Source organism: Schistocerca nitens, chromosome 1 (assembly GCF_023898315.1).
Source record: "Schistocerca nitens isolate TAMUIC-IGC-003100 chromosome 1, iqSchNite1.1, whole genome shotgun sequence".
Taxonomy (NCBI): Eukaryota; Metazoa; Arthropoda; class Insecta; order Orthoptera; family Acrididae; genus Schistocerca; species Schistocerca nitens.
Genome location: NC_064614.1, coordinates 1,126,301,729 through 1,126,320,455, shown reverse-complemented (window position 1 = coordinate 1,126,320,455; position 18,727 = coordinate 1,126,301,729). Strand labels below are relative to the sequence as shown.

The window sequence follows — 18,727 nt, the reverse complement described above, 5'->3', positions numbered from 1 at the left end:
ACGATACCTTCCACCTAAAACATGTAACAACAAATACGGCAAGAAAAGCAATAATGAGAATCTCTTCTGATGCAATAGGCAACGACAGTATCGGTATAACCATGATTAAGAATGTTGCCGATATCTTAGTACCTGTCTTAACTGACATATTTAATTTTTCCCTCGTGAACGGAATATACCCCACTGCATGGAAAAGAAGCATAATTCGACCCATCCCTAAGATCGAAAACCCGCAACTGCCTAGTGATTACCGACCAATTAGCATACTGCCTGCTGTTTCCAAAGCACTTGAATATATTGTTCATGACCAAATCACTGAACACTTGCATGAATTCAGCCTATATGACAAATTTCAATCCGGTTTCCGTAAACATCACAGCACAAACACTGCTCTAATTAAAGTAACTGATGACCTGAAATATGCCATCGACAATCGAAAGGCAACAATATTGACGCTACTGGACTTCAGCAAAGCTTTTGACACTGTTAACTTTGACATATTGCTCAGAAAAATGCAACAGCTTAATCTCTCTGATAGTGCAATGAGATGGTTTGAAAGCTACTTAAAAGACAGACAGCAATGTGTTGTCTGCGTAAATGAAAAATCTTCCTGGAAACATGTTTCCTCCAGAGTGCCACAAGGATCAGTCTTAGGACCACTTTTGTTTTCTTTATACGTTAACGATATTTCGTCGGTTCTGTCCTCCTGTAAATATCATTTCTATGCCGATGACCTCCATATCTACCTAAGCGTCAGACCTGAAGATGTAAACACTGCAATCGCTCAGATGAATGATGATCTGTCTTCAATAGTGACATGGGCGAAAAACCTGGGGTTTAAACTAAATGCAAAAAAGACGCAAGTAATCTTAATAGCCCATCAGAAATTAATAAGTTCAGATTTCCGCGAACGGCTACCTCCTATTCTGCTCGACGGTACTCCAATACCATATCAGAAAACAGTGAAGAACTTGGGTGTAACTTTGGATGAGCATCTCAACTGGGCGGAGAATACAGTCGCAGTGTGCCGAAAGACGTCTGCTTGTCTCTATGCTCTCAAAAATTTCGGAACATATTTCCACAGGACTTGAAACGCCAGCTCGTGCAAGCACTCGTTCTACCGAACCTCCACTATTGTGATGTGATTCAACAAGGCATGAGTAGTGAAAACAAAAGACGGCTAGAGCTAACCATGAATGCCTGTGTGCGTTACACCTGCAACATTCGCCGATATGATCATGTTAGTGCTTCATACTCCGAGCTAGGGTGGCTGCGGCCGGACAAATTGCGTGACTACCACACTCTATGTCTACTTCACCGACTCCTCGTCGCGCAAGCACCCCAGTACCTTGCTTCAGAGATTAAAAACCTGTCATGCCATAATAATCGAAACACGAGGTCACTCTTATTTGGTATCCTAACTGTGCCCACTCACAAAACAAAAACTTTTGCAAACTCCTTCTCAGTTGCCGCTGTCCGCCTCTGGAACAAACTGCCCCTTACCTTGCGCAAAATTCAATCTCCTGCTGCTTTTAAGAAGAAGTTGAAGCATTTCCTACTATCATCCTCATAAAGTTCTCCACAAAATTAATGTACAAGGGCAATCCTCTCATCTGTCAAATAGCAAAGCTAGCGTCTCCTATCTTGCTCCTGAGATGCCTTCCTCTTCATCTATCTCTATTAGCCACGCAATCTTCTTTTCCTTTATATTTTCTTAATTATGTTTCATCATGTCTCTCTATTCTTCTCCTCCCTTCACCATGAGTCTCCCTCATACTCCCTGCTGCCAGCACTCCTATCTAAAATCTGTCTCTTCAATAATGTCTAATTATAACAGTACTTATGATCTAAGAATATAAACTCTATATGTATGTATTTTTCCAGGTGTACCTTTCAAATTGTTGATTTCACTTTTTGTACTAGATGTAGTTTAACATGCCTACTAAAACATATGAATGTAAAATAAGTAGAATGTCTGGTTAGATGTAAGAGAGGGCCTGATGGCCCTAATCTTGCCAGGTTAAATAAATAAATAAATAAATAACACGGCTCGGTCGACAGTTGCTCGGAAAATATTCAGTGTAATCAAAGCGATATATCGTCGTATGCTGTCCTTCAGATGACGAAGAGTTTGGACGCATTGCTTATAGACACGATCTTTCAGAGACACTGAAGAGCCAAAGGAACTGGTACACCTGCCCAATATTGTGTACGGCCACCGCGAGCACGGAGAAGTGCCGCAACACGACGTGGTATGGACACAACTAATGTCTGAAATTCTGTATGGAATTGATATCATAAATCCTGCAGGGCTGTCCATAAATCCGTAAGAGTATGATGGGGTGGGGTACATGTCTGAACAGCACGTTGCAAGGCATCCCAGATATGCTCAATAACGTTCATGTCTGAGGAGTTTGGTGGCCCGCAAAAGGGTTTAAACTCAGAAGAGAGTTTCTGGAGACGCACTGTAGCAATTCTGGACCTGTGGTATGTCGCATTGTCCTGCTGGCATTGTCCGAGTCCGTCGGAATGGACATGAAGGGATGCAGGTGATCAGACAGGTTGCTTACGTAGGTGCCACCTGTCAGAATCGTATCTAGACGTATAACTGGTCCCATATCACGCCAACTGCACACGCCCTACACCATTAAAAAGCATCCACCAGCTTTAACAGTCCCCTGCTGACATGCAGGTCCATGGATTCATGAGGTTGCCTCCATACCCATTTACGTCCATCCGCTCGATACACTTTGAAACGGGACTCATCCGACCAGGCAACATATTTCCAGTCATCAACAGTCCATCGTCGGTGTTGACGGGCCCAGCGCGAAGCGTAAAGCTTAGTGTCGTGCAGTTATCAAGGGTACACGAGTGGGCCTTCGGCTCCGAAAGCCCATATCGATGATGTTTCTTTGACTGCTTCGCACGCTGACATTTGATGGCCCAGCGCTGAAATCTGCAGAAATTTTCTGAAGGGTTGCACTTCTGTCACGTTGAACGATTCACTTCGTCGTTGGTCCCTTTCTTGCAGGATCTTTTTCAGGCCGCAGCGTTGTCGGAAATTTGATGTTTTACCGTATACCTGATATCCACGGTACACTTGTGAAATGGTTTAATGGGAAAATCCCCACTTATCGCTACCACGGAAATGCTCTGTCCCATCGCTCGCGCGCCGACTAGAACACCACGTTCGAACTCACTCAAATGTTGATAACCTGCCATTGTACCAGCAGTAACCGATCTAACAACTGCACCTGATACTTGTTGTCTTATATAGACGTTGCCGACCGTAGCGCCGTGTTCTACCTATTTATACATCTCCATATTTGAACACGCATGCCCATACCAGTTTCTTTGGCGCTTCTGTGTATCTAGACATCCAGACGAGAGACGGATTTATGTCACGGGATGTGGAAGGCCACACATCTTGCAATTACCCAGAGATGATGCGGTTGTTACTGAAGTTTTCTCGAACTAAATTTTCACCAGCAAACGACGTGTTGTGTCGCCTCATCATACATTAAATTAGTGATGTGGACACCGTTGTGTTCTTGCAAACCATGATTCACGTGTAGCACAAGATGGTCCTTATAACTTGCAGTCGTCACTGTACAAATAACAGGCTTGTGAGGTGTCGTCTCCTCGAAGAAAAACGGACGGAGTATGAAGGATCTTCTAAAACCACACCACACATTCACATTAGTTGAGTGCACAACATGTGACAGAGTAGAATGCGAAAGCTCCGTGCATTCACGGCATTGTCCAGAACAAAATGTCCCTCATCCGTTCAAAGAATATTCTCTGGCCACATGTCATACAGTTCTATGCATAGTAGAAAACGAATGCGAAAGTCACGGCGTTGTAGCCTATCTTGAGGCTTCATTTGATGCATATTCTGAATCTTATAGGGATACCTGTGTAAAATCCACGGCAAAAAGTTTTGAACTATTGACCAGAGAAGAGACAATTTCTGTGACACAGTTTGAGCACTGGCTGTAGAAATTGAAGCATGCGCTGCATGGTCGGCTATAGCTACAACAACTTAATCATCAGCTGCCACGAGAATGGGCCGCCTACCTCTCGGTGCTGCACTACCTAATTCACCTTTTTCCGCAAATTTCTTGATCATATCCTTTAGCGCTTTATTGACATTGGGCCTTTTTGCGGCTGTTTCTATCGGCGATACTCACGCAACGCAGCGCTTGTATTGCAGCCGTTCTGATAAAACAACTTTACCAGCAGTGCCCAGCCTTTCTTCTCAATAGCTACTGCGTTGTTGTTGTGGTCTTCAGTCCTGAGACTGGTTTGATGCAGCTCTCCATGCTACTCTATCCTGTGCAAGCTTCATCATCTCCCAGTACCTACTGCAGCCTACATCCTTCTGAGTCTGCTTGGTGTATTCATCTCTTGGTCTCCCTCTACGATTTTTACCCTCCACGCTGCCCTCCAAGACTAAATTGGTGATCCCTCGATGTCTCAGAACATGTACTACCAACCGATCCCTTCTTCTAGTCAAGTTGTGCCACAAGCTCCTCTTCTCCCCAATTCTGTTCAATACCTCCTCATTAGTTATGTGATCTACCCATCTAATCTCGAGTTAACTCGACTACATTCCATTACCCTCGTTTTTCTTTTGTTGATGTTCTTCTTATATCCTCCTTTCAAGACACTGTCCATTCCGTTCAACTGCTCTTCCAAGTCCTTTGCTCTCTCTGACAGAATTACAATGTCATCGGCGAACCTCAAAGTTTTTATTTCTTCTCCATGGATTTTAATACCTACTCCGAACTTTTCTTTTGTTTCCTTTACTGCTTGCTCAATATACAGATTGAATAACATCGGGGATAGGCTACAACCCTGTCTCACTCCCTTCCGAACCACTGCTTCCCTTTCATACCCCTTGACTCCTATAACTGCCATCTGCTTTCTGTACAAATTGTAAATAGCCTTTCGCTCCCTGTATTTTACCCCTGCCACATTCAGAACTTGAGAGTATTCCAATCAACATTGTCAAAAGCTTTCTCTAAGTCTACAAATGCTAGAAACGTAGGTTTGCCTTTCCTTAATCTACTTTCTAAGATAAGTCGTAGGGTCAGTATTGCCTCACGTGTTCCAACATTTCTACGGAATCCAAACTGATCTTCCCCGAGGTCGGCTTCTATCAGTTTTTCCATTCGTCTGTAAAGAATTCGCGTTAGTATTTTGCAGCCGTGACTTATTAAACTGATAGCTCGGTAATTTTCACATCTGTCAACACCTGCTTTCTTTGGGATTGGAATTATTATATTCTTCTTGAAATCTGAGGGTATTTCGCCTGTCTCATACACCTTGCTCACCAGATGGTAGAGTTTTGTCAGGACTGGCTCTCCCAAGGCTGTTAGTAGTTCTAATGGAATGTTGTCTACTCCGGGAGCCTTGTTTCGACTCAGGTCTTTCAGTGCTCTGTCGAACTCTTCACGCAGTATCATATCATCCATTTCATCTTCATCTACATCCTCTTCCATTTGCATAATATTGTCCTCAAGTACATCGCCCTTGTATAGACCCTCTATATACTCCTTCCACCTCCTTTCCCTTCTTTGCTTGGAACTGGTTTTTCATCATAGCTCTTGATATTCACGCAAGTGGTTCTCCTTTCTCCAAAGGTCTCTTTAATTTTCCTGTAGGCAGTATCTATCTTACGACTACATCCTTACATTTGTCCTCTAGCCATCCCTGCTTAGCCATTTTGCACTTCCTGTCAATATCATTTTTGAGACGTTTGTATTACTTTTTGCCTGCTTCATTTACTGCATTTTTATATTTTCTCCTTTCATCAATTAAATTCAATTTTCTTCTGTTACCCAAGGGTTTCTACTAGCCCTCGTCTTTTTACCTACTTGATCCTCTACTGCCTTCACTACTTCATCCCTCAAAGCTACCCATTCTTCTTCTACTGTATTTTTTCCCCCCATTCCTGTCAATTGTTCCCTTATGGTCTCCCTGAAACTCTGTACAACCTCTGGTTCTTTCAGTTTATCCAGGTCCCATCTCCTTAAATTCCCACATTTTTGCAGTTTCTTCAGTTTTAATCAACAGTTCATAATCAATAGATTGTGGTCAGAGTCCACATCTGCCCCTGGAAATGTCTTACAATTTAAAACCTGGTTCCTAAATCTCTGTCTTACCATTATGTAATCTATCTGATACCTTTTACTGTCTCCAGGGTTCTTCCATGTATACAACCTTCTTTCATGATTCTTGAACCAAGTGTTAGCTATGATTAAGTTATGCTCTGCGCAAAATTCTACCAGGCGGCTTCCTCTTTCATTTCTTAGCCCCAATCCATATTCACCTACTATGTTTTCTTCTCTCTCTTTTCCTACTCTCGAATTCCAGTCACCCATGACTATTAAACTTTCGTTTCCCTTCACTACCTGAATAATTTCTTTTATCTCATCATACATTTCATCAATTTATTCGTCATCTGCAGAGCTAGTTGGCATATAAACGTACTACTGTAGTAGACGTGGGCTTCGTATCTATCTTGGCCACAATAATGCGTTCACTATGCTGTTTGTAGTAGCTTACCCGTACTCCTATTTTTTTTATTCATTATTAAACCTACTCCTGCATTACCCCTGCGTACCGAACGGAAAACTTCAATCCTCTTCACCCTTTACACCAACAGTCACTTCACAAAAGAAATCAACATATGTCGCCAAATGATAAACAGCATACTAACGTCAGAACAGGAAACCTTTTCAAATGCTATATATATTTTCACTAATGAAATATTAAATGGTCTGAGTAACTGGAAGTCACCCGTTGGGATTTTTTGTGATCTCTCAAAGGCTTTTGATTGTGTAAATCATGGAATACTTCTAGATAAGCTCAAGTACTGTGGTATGAATGGGACAGTGCTCAAATGGTTTAAATCATACCTAACTGGAAGAGTGCAGAAAGCTGAAATAAACAGTTCACATAATATGCAAAAAACTGGTGATTTCTCAAACTGGGGAACAATCAAGAATGGGGTGCCGCAAGGTTCAGTCTTGGGTCCTCTGCTGTTCTTAATATATATTAATGACTTGCCATTCTGTGTTCACGAAGATGCAAAGCTGGTACTTTTTGCCGATGATACAAGTACAGCTATCACACCTAACAGACAAGAATTAACTGGTGAAATTGTAAACGATGTTTTTCAGAAAATCATTAATTGGTTCTCTGCAAATGGGCTCTCATTAAACTTTGACAAAACATAGTACATACAGTTCCACACAGTAAATGGAATGACACCATTAATATAGACTTCGATCAGAAATCGGTAGCTAAGGTAGAATATTCAAAAATTCTAGGTGTATGCATTGATGAGGGGTTGAACTGGAAAAAACACACTGAAGATCTGCTGAAACGTTTGATCAGCTACTTATGCTACTAGGGTCATTGCAAATTTTGGCGATATACATCTCAGTAAATTAGCTTACCACACCTATTTTCATTCTCTGCTTTCGTATGGCATCATATTCTGGGGTAACTCATCATTGAGTAAAAGAGTGTTCATTGCACAAATGTGTGTAATCAGAATAATTGCTGGAGCTCATCCAAGATCATCCCACAGACACTTATTTAAAGAGCTACAGATCTTCACTGTAGCCACACAATATATATATATATATATATATATATATATATATATATATATATATATATATATATATATATATATTCACTTATGAAATTTGTTATTAACAATCCGAAAAAATTCAAAAGTAATAGCAGTGTACATGGCTACAACACTAGGAGAAAGGATGATCTTCACTTCTCAAGGTTAAATGTAACTTTGGCTCAGAAGGGGGTAAATTATGTTGCCACAAAAGTATTTTGTCACTTACCTAATAGCATCATATGACATTTAAAAGGAAATTAAAAGAATTTCTTAATGGCAACTCATTCTACTCATTAGATGAATTTTTGGATATAGTAAGTTGGTAATTTCCCCAACCTCCACCAAAAAAATTAAAAATATTAAGTGTCATGTCATATTTTCTGTAATGTAATATCTTGGATAGACACCTTTTATTAACCTGACACGTTCCACATCATTACGAAGTGTCGTATTCATGATCTATGGAACAAGTACTAATCTAATCTGATTTCTAATGTTCACATTCCGACTGCTTAGAGTGCGATATTTTCTCCTGGTAGCAGAAAGTGGAACTACTATGTTTAGCAACATACTCCGCGATCGCACCGATTAATAAACATACCTACAATGTATCAGTGTTCTGAGATACACACAGCTCGCACTGCACCACTTTCAACACCGTCAGTTTAATTTAAACCACCTGGTGCAACACAGCTACAGTCTCCATTGATCAGAGTAGTGGGAAACTTAAAACAGAAGTTGAATAAGTGAATATTACATCACAAACTGTTTGCAGCAGTTCTAGGGGCAGTTATCAGAACCTTAAAACTGGTAAAATAGAATAAATGTTTTGGAACATACATGAAGCACCTGCCTTTTCCAGATGGCGTTGCTCTGTGGTCTTTGAGTGCAAATAAACTTCAGCAACGAATGGATTAACTGAATAGATCAAGTCTGGCAGTAGGCCTGAAAAACAGATACACACTGACGGAAACGAAGTGTTCCACCATGAGCATCTTGACTGAATATTATCAAGCTATTACTGTAGTATTTTCGTGCCTGTGGGATATGTTGATTAAAATGTCATCATTCTGTGAGATTATTATCAGTAAAGAACTCTCAAACTGACGATTTTTGGAATTAATGACGACTATTTGGTGTGTCTAACGTTACTGGAAATGTTTAGCTGGATATCGCAAGACCGCATGCCCAGAGGACGTGCACGTGAAGCTTGTAGACATCTTATCGGGTTTTGAAAAAGATCGAATTACTGGCACGAGGGACATGCCAGTATCTTATCGTCATATCACACATGCAGTCATTTGGCTGTAATAGGATGGTTGTAAAACAAGTGTTGGAGAGACTTGAGTGAGGACAGTAGTGCAGCAAGGAGATTAGGCACGGGTCATTCCAGAAGGATTTTACCACGAGGGGACTGTAGGGTTGTTCGATCAGCTCTACTGAATAGATGGATGACAAGGGCTAAAATCCAAGTAGACGTCACCATGAACGATCTACATCTACATCTACATACATACTCCGCAATCCACCATACGGTGCATGACGGAGGGTACCTCGTACCACAACTAGTATCTTCTCCCCCTGTTCCACTCCCAAACAGAACGAGAGAAAAATGACTGTCTATATGCCTCTGTGAGCTTTCATCTCTCTTATTTTTGTGGTCTTTCCGCGAAATGTAAGTTGGCGGCAGTAAAACTGTACTGCAGTCAGCCTCAAATGCTGGTTCTCTAAATTTCCTCAGTAGCGATTCACGAAAAGAACGCCTCCTTTCCTCTAGAGTGGTGGATGTGGGGAGAGAGATGGCGGAGTTTTGAAATTTGTCATGAACTGCTATATTTATATATGATGATATCAAGGTAAATACATTGTTCTCTATTAATATCTTTCATTTGCTAACTATCCCTATCAGTAGTTAGTGCCTTCAGTAGTTTGAATCTTTTATTTAGCTGGCAGTAGTGGCGCTCGCTGTATTGCAGTAGCTTGAGTAGCGAAGATTTTTGTGAGGTAAGTGATTTGTGAAAGGTATAGTTTAATGTTAGTCAGGGCCATTCTTTTGTAGGGAATTTTGAAAGTCAGATTGCGTTGCGCTAAAAAAATATTGTGTGTCAGGTTAAGCACAGTCACGTGTAATTGTTCAAAGGGGACGTTTCATATGTCGACCCTTAGCCTAGGATACCTCACTGGAATCTTCTGATTTTTTCTTGTAGTTTGTGTAATTAGTGTAGATTTTGTTTATTGCTAGCGCGTAATTATAGAGAGAATTTCCTTTGTAGTTGTAGTTTTTCATTGTTGTACAGTAAAACAGTTGTGGCATGCATGTAGATTTGCACCAAGTATTTCGCAGCTGCAATTAACTAGATATTATTTTCAGTGTTATGTTAATGTGCTCTCTTATTTTTTGATCTTCAAATTGCGTTTTTCTGTGTTGTCGCGTGAAATACTGTGACAATAATGGCGTGTGAAAAACGTAATACTAGGCTCCAAAGTAAACTGAGAAATGACAGTGAAAATGAAAGCAATGTGTTAGCGCCACCGAGTAATGAATTAACTAGTGTTCAAAGTAGTAATTTGGTAACTGTGCATAGGGAAATGGAGCGGGCGGCAAACAATGGCGTGGACAGTGAAACAATTAGTGAAGAGGGAAGCATTATCGATCGATCGGTCGGCAACAGCTCGCCTCAGGAATCCGAAATGACAGGACACAATTTTGCAAATACTGCAGATTCAGGTTTTGGGTCCTCACCGTTTTCTCAAATAAGTCAAGACACATTTTCTGCTTGTCAAAATGTGAATGTTGTCGGTGCAACTTCACTGCCGAAAAGCACTGAGGAACGTGTTTCAGACACCAGTGCATTGTTATTACAGTTAATGCAACAAATGGGACAAAGGCTACAAAAGTTAGACACAACGCTTGAACAAAATCAGAAACAAATGGAACAAAATCAGAGTCAAACACAGCAAAAGCTACAAAAGTTAGACACAGTGGAACAAATCTTCAAAACTCCGCCATCTCTCTCCCCACATCCACCACTGCTGCCGGCTCACCTCCAACTGCGCAACGCTACGCGCTGTTCACAGCCAGCTGCCTAACACTACAATGGCGAGTATTACAACAATGAAAAGCAGCCACAGACTGCACACAGCACAGCCAGTGATTTTCATACAGAGGTGGCGTTACCAATAAAAAAACCTAAACAGCCTACTTACAATTTTACTTCTCTGTTGGAAATAAGAAAATACGTGTTTCAGTGTTTCTGGAAATTCGATCCCTAATGGAGAGCAACAGGGGATCAATTTTTTTTAAAGAAAATATTTCGTTACATTAAAAAAATTTAAAACTAAATTTACAAACAGTGGGATTTTACTCCTCGGTTAGATATAAAGAAATATTTGTTAGGGATGAAAGTTACTGTGGAAATATCTTCACAAGAACGCAGAAGGCATGATTAACAAAAACTTAGGACTGCAGATACCGGAATCTGGTTTGTGGTCAGAGGTAGTACGGAAAAGACCATGTTTATATGGCCTTAATTAGCGTGAAAAGCTTAGGTGTTGCAATTTGTGAACAACGTAATAATTCGATCAAATAAAAAACAAAAGATCTCTGCAGGCTATGCAGTCTAAGCCAGCGAAGCAGCGTGCGCTAAGCTACACTCGTTCTCATAAATTAAGGATAATGCTGATACAAGATGAAACAACGCTCTGGTTGGCGGTTTGCGGGTTTAAATCACCTCGGGGTATGAGCATGCGGTGCATTTGACCTGCGGTCGTCGCACGGTGGCGCTGGCAGCAGTCCACATACGCAGAGGTGTGTTGGTGCATGCCAGAGTACGGTACAGCGAGTAAGTGTGCAGACGTTTTCAGACTTGCTAATGGTGACTGTGTGTTGAAAATGGCTCAAAGAACACATATTGATGACGTTATGAGGGGTAGAATAGTAGGACGACTGGAGACTGGTTAAACACAGCAGGTCGTAGCACGGGCCCTCCGTGTGCCACGAAGTGTGATCTCAAGATTATGGCAACGATTCCAGCAGACAGGAAACATGTCCATGCGCTACAGTACGGGACGTCCACAGTGTACAACACTACAAGAAGACCGATATCTCACTGTTGTGGACTGTTAAGGCAGCCAGTCCACAGTGAAGTAGCCGGAAGGGCACGCGTCAACTCACGCCGTCTGGCGTTAAGTCTGGAACAGGATTCGTAATGAATGTGATAAAGAAAAGAACGTAGCTACTAGAACACTTAACTTTTATATTGTCCTTTGGTATACAGCATTCTGGATGATACAAGTGAGACTCTATCTTGAGGTACATGCAACGTTACAAATGGTTAATGGCGCCTTGCTAGGTCGTAGCCATTAACTTAGCTGAAGGCTATTCTAACTGTCTCTCGGCAAATGAGAGAAAGGCTTCGTCAGTGTAGTCGCTAGCAACGTCGTCGTACAACTGGGCGAGTGCTAGTACGTCTCTCGAGACCTGCCTTGTGGTGGCGCTCGGTCTGCGATCCTGACAGTGGCGACACGCGGGTCCGACATGTACTAATGGACCGCGGCCGATTTAAGCTACCACCTAGCAAGTGTGGTGTCTGGCGGTGACACCACACTCACCATCAGTGCCCGCAGACGGTCACGGAGTACTGCAGGTAGCCCTGCTCGGGACCTTACCGCAGACACTGGAACAGTTGTCTCCAGACACACAGTCTACAGACGACTGAACAGACATGGTTTATTGGCCAGGAGACCTGCAAAGTGCATTCCACTGACCCCTGGCCACAGCCTGTAAAGTCTGGTGTCAAGAACGCAGTACGTGGTCATTGCAACAGTGGTCCCAGGTTGTGTTCACGGACAAGTCCAGGTATAGTCTGAACAACAATTCTCGCCAGGTTTTCATCTGGCGTGAACCAGGAACCAGATACCAACCCCTTAATGTCCTTGAAAGGGATCTGTATAGAGATCGCGGTTTGATGGTGTGGGGTGGGATTATGATTGGTGCACGTACACCCCTGCATGTCTTTGACAGAGGAACTGTAACAGGTCAGGTGTATCGGGACGTCATTTTGCACCAGTATGTCCGCCTTTTCAGGGGTGCAGTTCAAATGGTTCAAATGGCTCTGAGCACTATGGGACTTAACATCTGAGGTCATCAGTCCCCTAGAACTTAGAACTACTTAAATCTAACTAACCTAAGAACATCACAAACACCCATGCCCGAGGTAGGAGTGGGTCCAACATTCCTCCTCATGGGTAATGCACAGCCCACCGAACTGCCAGAAGATATCAGGCAGATTGAGTGGCCTGCCTGTTCTCCAGACCTAAACCCCATCGAGCACATCTGGGATGCTCTCAGTCGACGTATCGCTGGACGTCTTCAAACCCCTACGACACTTCTGGAACTCCGACAGGCACTGGTGCAAGAATGGGAGGCTATACCCCAGCAACTGCTCGACCACCTGATCTACAGTATGCCAACCCGTTGTGCGGCCTGTGTACGTGTGCATGGTGATCATATCTTATACTGATGTCGGGGTACATGAGCAGGAACCAGTGGCGTTTTGTAGTACATGTGTTTCGGGACGGTTTTCTCAACTTATCACCAATACCGTGGACTTACAGATCTGTGACGTGTGTGTTCCCTATGTGCCTATGCTATTAGCGCCAGTTTTGTGTAGTGCTACGTTGTGTGGCACCACATTCTGCAATTATCCTTAATTTAAGAGCATGAGTGTAGTTACACGCAACCAGTGGCAGCCACGTGCTACGGGCAGGTTACCTGGTGCCAGTAGGGGTCTGCGTCGCTGTGCGAGGCGACCATGTCGTCGACCCAGGCTCGGTTCTTCTCCAGGAAGCTCTGCACGGCGCGACAGGCGGCTGGCCGCCCCTTCGGACCGTCCGCCGAGTCGCTGCAGTAGTCCGCCATCGTGTTCGTCCAGTGCATCGCGATCAGGTCGGCCGTGGTCACGCCCTCCACAAAGCCCACCGTGAAAGCTTGCGTCTCGTCGTCGAAGCCGGGGTTCGTGTGCATCTCCAAGAAGGCCCATCTGGAAGTGCGCAAAACGAACGCCGCGTTAGTCTTTCATTCTTCGTTATCTGGTCTGCAACTCACGACACAGTCTAGAGAGAGCAACTGTTACTGAAATTACTCTAGGCAATTCCTCGAGTAAATATCATTTCCAAATTGGCCAGTTTGCAGAATAGTCGCTGGGGTGCAAATTTACTCAGACCACACTGAACAAAATGAATATTGGTCTGCCTCAAGTTTCAGTCCTCCCTCCTATAATGTTCAACCGGTATAGCCGAGATCTGCCAGAAACTGCCTCGCAAATTAATATACGCCGATGACATCTGGCAAGAGGCTCAACACACTATGAGAGAGAGAGAGAGAGAGCAATAATGATGACAGTGGACGCGCTTGTATCGGATAGGCAAGTTCACTGTGCAAAATATTAATCTCCCCTGTTACAAGAACAGAATGATCGGTTCGGAACGCTCTAGATTATGTAGACTCGGTACCAAACGGTCATGTGACCTGCCACCGCTAACGAAAGTTATTGCAGATGTAGCATTCTCAACACCGATGTTTTTGAGATTCCCGATTCTCGCGCAATTTGTCTGGTACTGATGTGCGGATTAGCTGAGACAGCAGCTAAAACACCTACTTGGGCATCATCATTTGTTGCAGGTCGTGGTTGACGTTTCACATGTGGCTGAACACTTCCTGTTTCCTTAAATAACGTAACTATCCGGCGAACGGTCCGGACACTTTGATGATGTCGTCCAGGATGCATAGCACAAGCCCGTTGGGCATTTTGATCACAATAGCCATACATCAACACGATATCGACCTTTTCCGCAATTGGTAAACCGTTCATTTTAACACGGATAATGTATCACGAAGCAAACACCGTCCGCACTGGCGGAATGTCATGTGATAGCACGTACTTATACGTTTGTGACTATTACAGCGCCATCTACCACAAAGCGAAAAAAGTGGTCCAACTAAAACATTCATATTTCTTTACGTACTACACGAATATGTAATAAAAAATGGGGGTTCCTATTTACAAAAACACAGATGATATCCGTTACCTATGGCAGCGCCATCTAGCGGGCCAACCATAGCACCATCTGGTTTCCCCCTTCAAGCTAGACGAGTTTCGGTCTTTGTAGTTTTTTCGTTTGACGCGTATTTCGTGAGATATTTGGCCCGGTTACGATCGTGTGTGTGTGTGTGTGTGTGTGTGTGTGTGTGTGTGTGTGTGTCTGTGTGTGTCAACAGGTTGTCTGGACTCACCACAGTCAGATGGATCAGCGTCGAACTTTTACAGAATCGAAGAAAAATTGTGACGTCTTTGGGGAACGAAAATATCTCAATAAAAATCAATATGGGTTCCACAAAACTCAGCCAGCTCTGTTCCCTGTGAGATCCACAGCGCAGTGGACAACGGCGCTCAGATAGATGCCGTGTTCCTTGCCTTCAGGGAGCCATTTGGCACACCACCGCACTGCCGTCCAGTGAAAAAAAAAAAAAAATCGACCTTATCTAGCATCGGACCAGATTTGCGACTGGATTCAAGACTTCCTTGCAGACAGAATTCAATGTGTCGCTTTTAACGGCACAAAATCGGCAGATGTCAAGGTAATTTCTGAAATACCCCAAGGAAGTAGAATAGGACCTTTATTATGAGTTCTGGTAGAAAGTGTCATAAGTTCTTTATCAGTAGTCGCAAATGATGCGGTTGTTGGAGACATAACGACTTGCAGAATGACCTGTGGAAGACTGATGAATGGTGCAACCTCTGGTAGTTGAACATGAACGTAAATGAATGAATATATTGCGCACACATAGAGAAAGAAAGCAACTGCTGTACCTCTACCCTACTTACGAGAAACTGCAGGAAGCAGTATCCACCGTAGAATATCTAAGAGTAACCACTCAGAGCAACCTTAAGTGGAATGACCACATAAAACAGTAAGAAAAGCAGATGCCAGACCGATTCATAGGAACAATCTTAAAACAGGTAGCTCATCCACAAAGAAAGTGGCTTATATGGCGCTCGTTACAAGAGAGAAAACCCAACGAAGAACGGCGAGTTTCGTCACGCGATCGTTTGGTCTTACCCAGATGTTCAACAAACCCCATTGGCAGACGTTACAAGACAGGCGTTGAGCATCACGGAGAGGTTTACTATTGAAATTTCGAGAGAGCACTTTGCGGGAAGAGTCGGACAACGTATTACTTCCTCCCGCATAAAAGTCGCGTAATGACCACGTCGAGAAAATTCGAGAAATTTGATCCAGCACAGGCTCCCCGACAATCATTCATCCACACGTCGCAGGTGGAACAGGCTAGGGGGCATCAGTTAGTGGTACCACCATTAGGTGGCTTGCGAAGTATGATGTGTACGTAGGTGTAAATAAAAGGAGCTACTGTGTTTGGAGGTACATATGACAACATCGTGATGAAGATGCCCGGTTTCTTGGCGTATCAACGAGGAATGACCAGCATATTTACAGCCAAGTAACACGGCGTAAGAGCAACGGTCGTAAAAAGATCCATCCGAACAGGATCACGGACGAGTGTGACGCCTTATCAGCGACAGACTGTTTCAAATGCTGCTGTCAGTGAACGCAGGTATGTCTCAAGCAGTTTCCCAGCGAACTCTGCTAAGGGAATTGCATACAATGGCCACTGGGAGTGGGGTACCTCGCGACAGAACACTGCTCATAGCGATACAAAGTTGCACGTCTTACATGGACCGAATAACGCAGACAGTAGTGTGGAGGCATGTAATATGGCCCTACGAGTGGCTACTTTGCCTCTTTTCAAATCATGCAAGGCGCGGGGTGCACTTGACCCGCAGTGTATGGAAGGTACAGTTCAGGCCGAATGTGGTTCCGCGATGTTTTGGTGGTGCTTTTCGTACCACGAATAGGACGTACTCATTCATGTTACTGCAAACATCAACCAGCACTTTCATTTTAACGTTCTCGAAAATCATGTGTTGTTGAATAAGTTGTGGACATTCCCGTCTCCAAGTATACGACAGTCGTGGCCACAGAGCTGCACAAAAACATTCCTGGTTTGCCGAATACTCAGATGCCCTATAGCATCTTGACCTATCCACTAAATCAGCCGATCTTAATCCCATGCAAACTGTCTGGGACTGTTTGGAACAGCGGTGGAAACGTGACAATCAACATCGCCGCAATTTGGTAGCTTTAGTGTATCTAATCATCAACGAGTGGCTTCAGCTGGATATGAGAAACATGAAGAAATTCGTATTCTCTCTCTTCCTCGCTGAATTGAGGTCATTATTAAGGATAGGGGCGGTACTGCATGACAGGGTGATGTCTCCTGCGTTATCCCGTGTGCTTCTGTATTAGCAGTACCGGAAAGTAATGTTTTTTATATACATTAAATTGAAACGGATAAATTTTTGATTAGTTTTTCTTGTTAATAAGTGTTGCAATCACCCCTGATGTGCAAGTTTTCAATGCCACATCGATAAAAATCAATTCGTATTTGAGGAAAATTTCTGGAGATGGTACTTTGGGCCTCATCCAAAGTTTAACATTTTTTGCCACTGAGAAAATGCTGTAGCGATCGGAATGAATGGAAATCCGAAGGTTCCGAAGCCTAGCACTGTGGGTGAGGCAATAACTCCCACCCCAATTCATAAATTTTTTCCAGGGCTCGTCTTGCGCACTGCGGTCTTGCATTATCTTGTTGCAGAATAACGTCTTTTCCCGTTGACACTCGCTGAGCACTTTTCAACTAAAGATTGATTTACACTATCCAGTTGCTCACAGTACAGGTCTTCATTCTCATTCTGTCCAGGTTTGAGCACTTCAAAATGAACAACTTCACGAATACTCCCCCAAACACACAAAAGCGCCTTTCTAGAGTGAAAATCTGGCTTCGTGGCAATTCATTTCGGAGAGAGCCACTGCCTTTCACGCTCTGAATTATCATACCGGACCCAATTTTCCATCTCCAGTGATCTGCGTTGTGCCGCTGAACCAGTAAGTTGCATGTGATGGACCGATTGCTTTGTTTTTCCTTACCAATTCGCTGCAAACGCTCTTGGATGGTAGACCAAAGCTAATTAAGATTGATTGACGATTCCTCGATTGCCTAACACGAATTTGCTCCCATTTCTGCCCTTAAAATGTCACTATCTGAAGTTTTTGGGCCTGCTGCTGTGGCGGAGCGGTACTAGGCTCTTCAGTCCGGAACAGCGCTGCTGCTACGGTCGCAGGTTCGAATCCTGCCTCGGGCATCGATGTGTATGAAGTCCTTAGGTTAGTTAGGTTTAAGTATTTCTACGTCTAGGGTACTGATGACCTCAGATGTGCTTAGAGCCATTTGAACCATTTGAAGTTTTTGGTCGTGCTGAACGATACGAGTCGGAAAAATGAAAATTATCAGGTCTGAACTAAGAAAACCACCTTTGCATTTATGATCTTTGATAAACATACCAAACGTTATTGGTAGCGGATGTTATGTTACTAACTCCGTGAAACTTAAAATAGCATACGAGGCCGGATATTATCTCTTCTGGTATCTGGTTGCCCATGCAAAAAGAAAGATATAATTCTTTACGAGTAAACAAATCATTCTAACTTTAAACGTCTTACGCACGATTTTTAAGTACACAATGAGCTGATAAATGACTAACACCGACATGTGCAGAAACATTTACTTTCCGGTCCTCCTAGTATATGTATCAAACTGCGTCTACACAGGACCATTCCATCCAGGTGATTACCTTTTATTCACGGTGCTGTAGCAATCTCGTAGAACAAATAGTTTTCGTATCACAGCAGGATTTTCAGACAGTAAATTAGCCATGAGCCATTAGCAAATACCGCATCGCAGTCACCTTCGAGCCTGTACACTTCATTAACGTATTCGCGAATACAAAGAAGCCATAATGTACAAGACCGTGTAACCGTAAAGAACACGTCGAAACAATATAAGAATACAATACCTGCATTCATTAGAGATGGACATGGCGAACAGAGCCGTATTCTGCGAGACAATAGTTTTCATAAGCCTAAACATTGCAATTGATT

The 18,727-nt window shown here is 43.1% G+C and overlaps 1 protein-coding gene across 1 annotated transcript in view; it reads right to left on the bottom strand.

Annotated features, from left to right (window-relative positions):
* LOC126199327 (putative phospholipase B-like 2) overlaps positions 1-18,727 on the bottom strand; it is a 182,636-nt gene that overhangs the window by 118,234 nt on the left and 45,675 nt on the right. Inside the window, exon 2 of the mRNA XM_049936175.1 lies at positions 13,422-13,689. Within this exon, the coding sequence (XP_049792132.1) occupies positions 13,422-13,689 (268 nt within the window). The remainder of the gene's footprint in view (positions 1-13,421; positions 13,690-18,727) is intronic.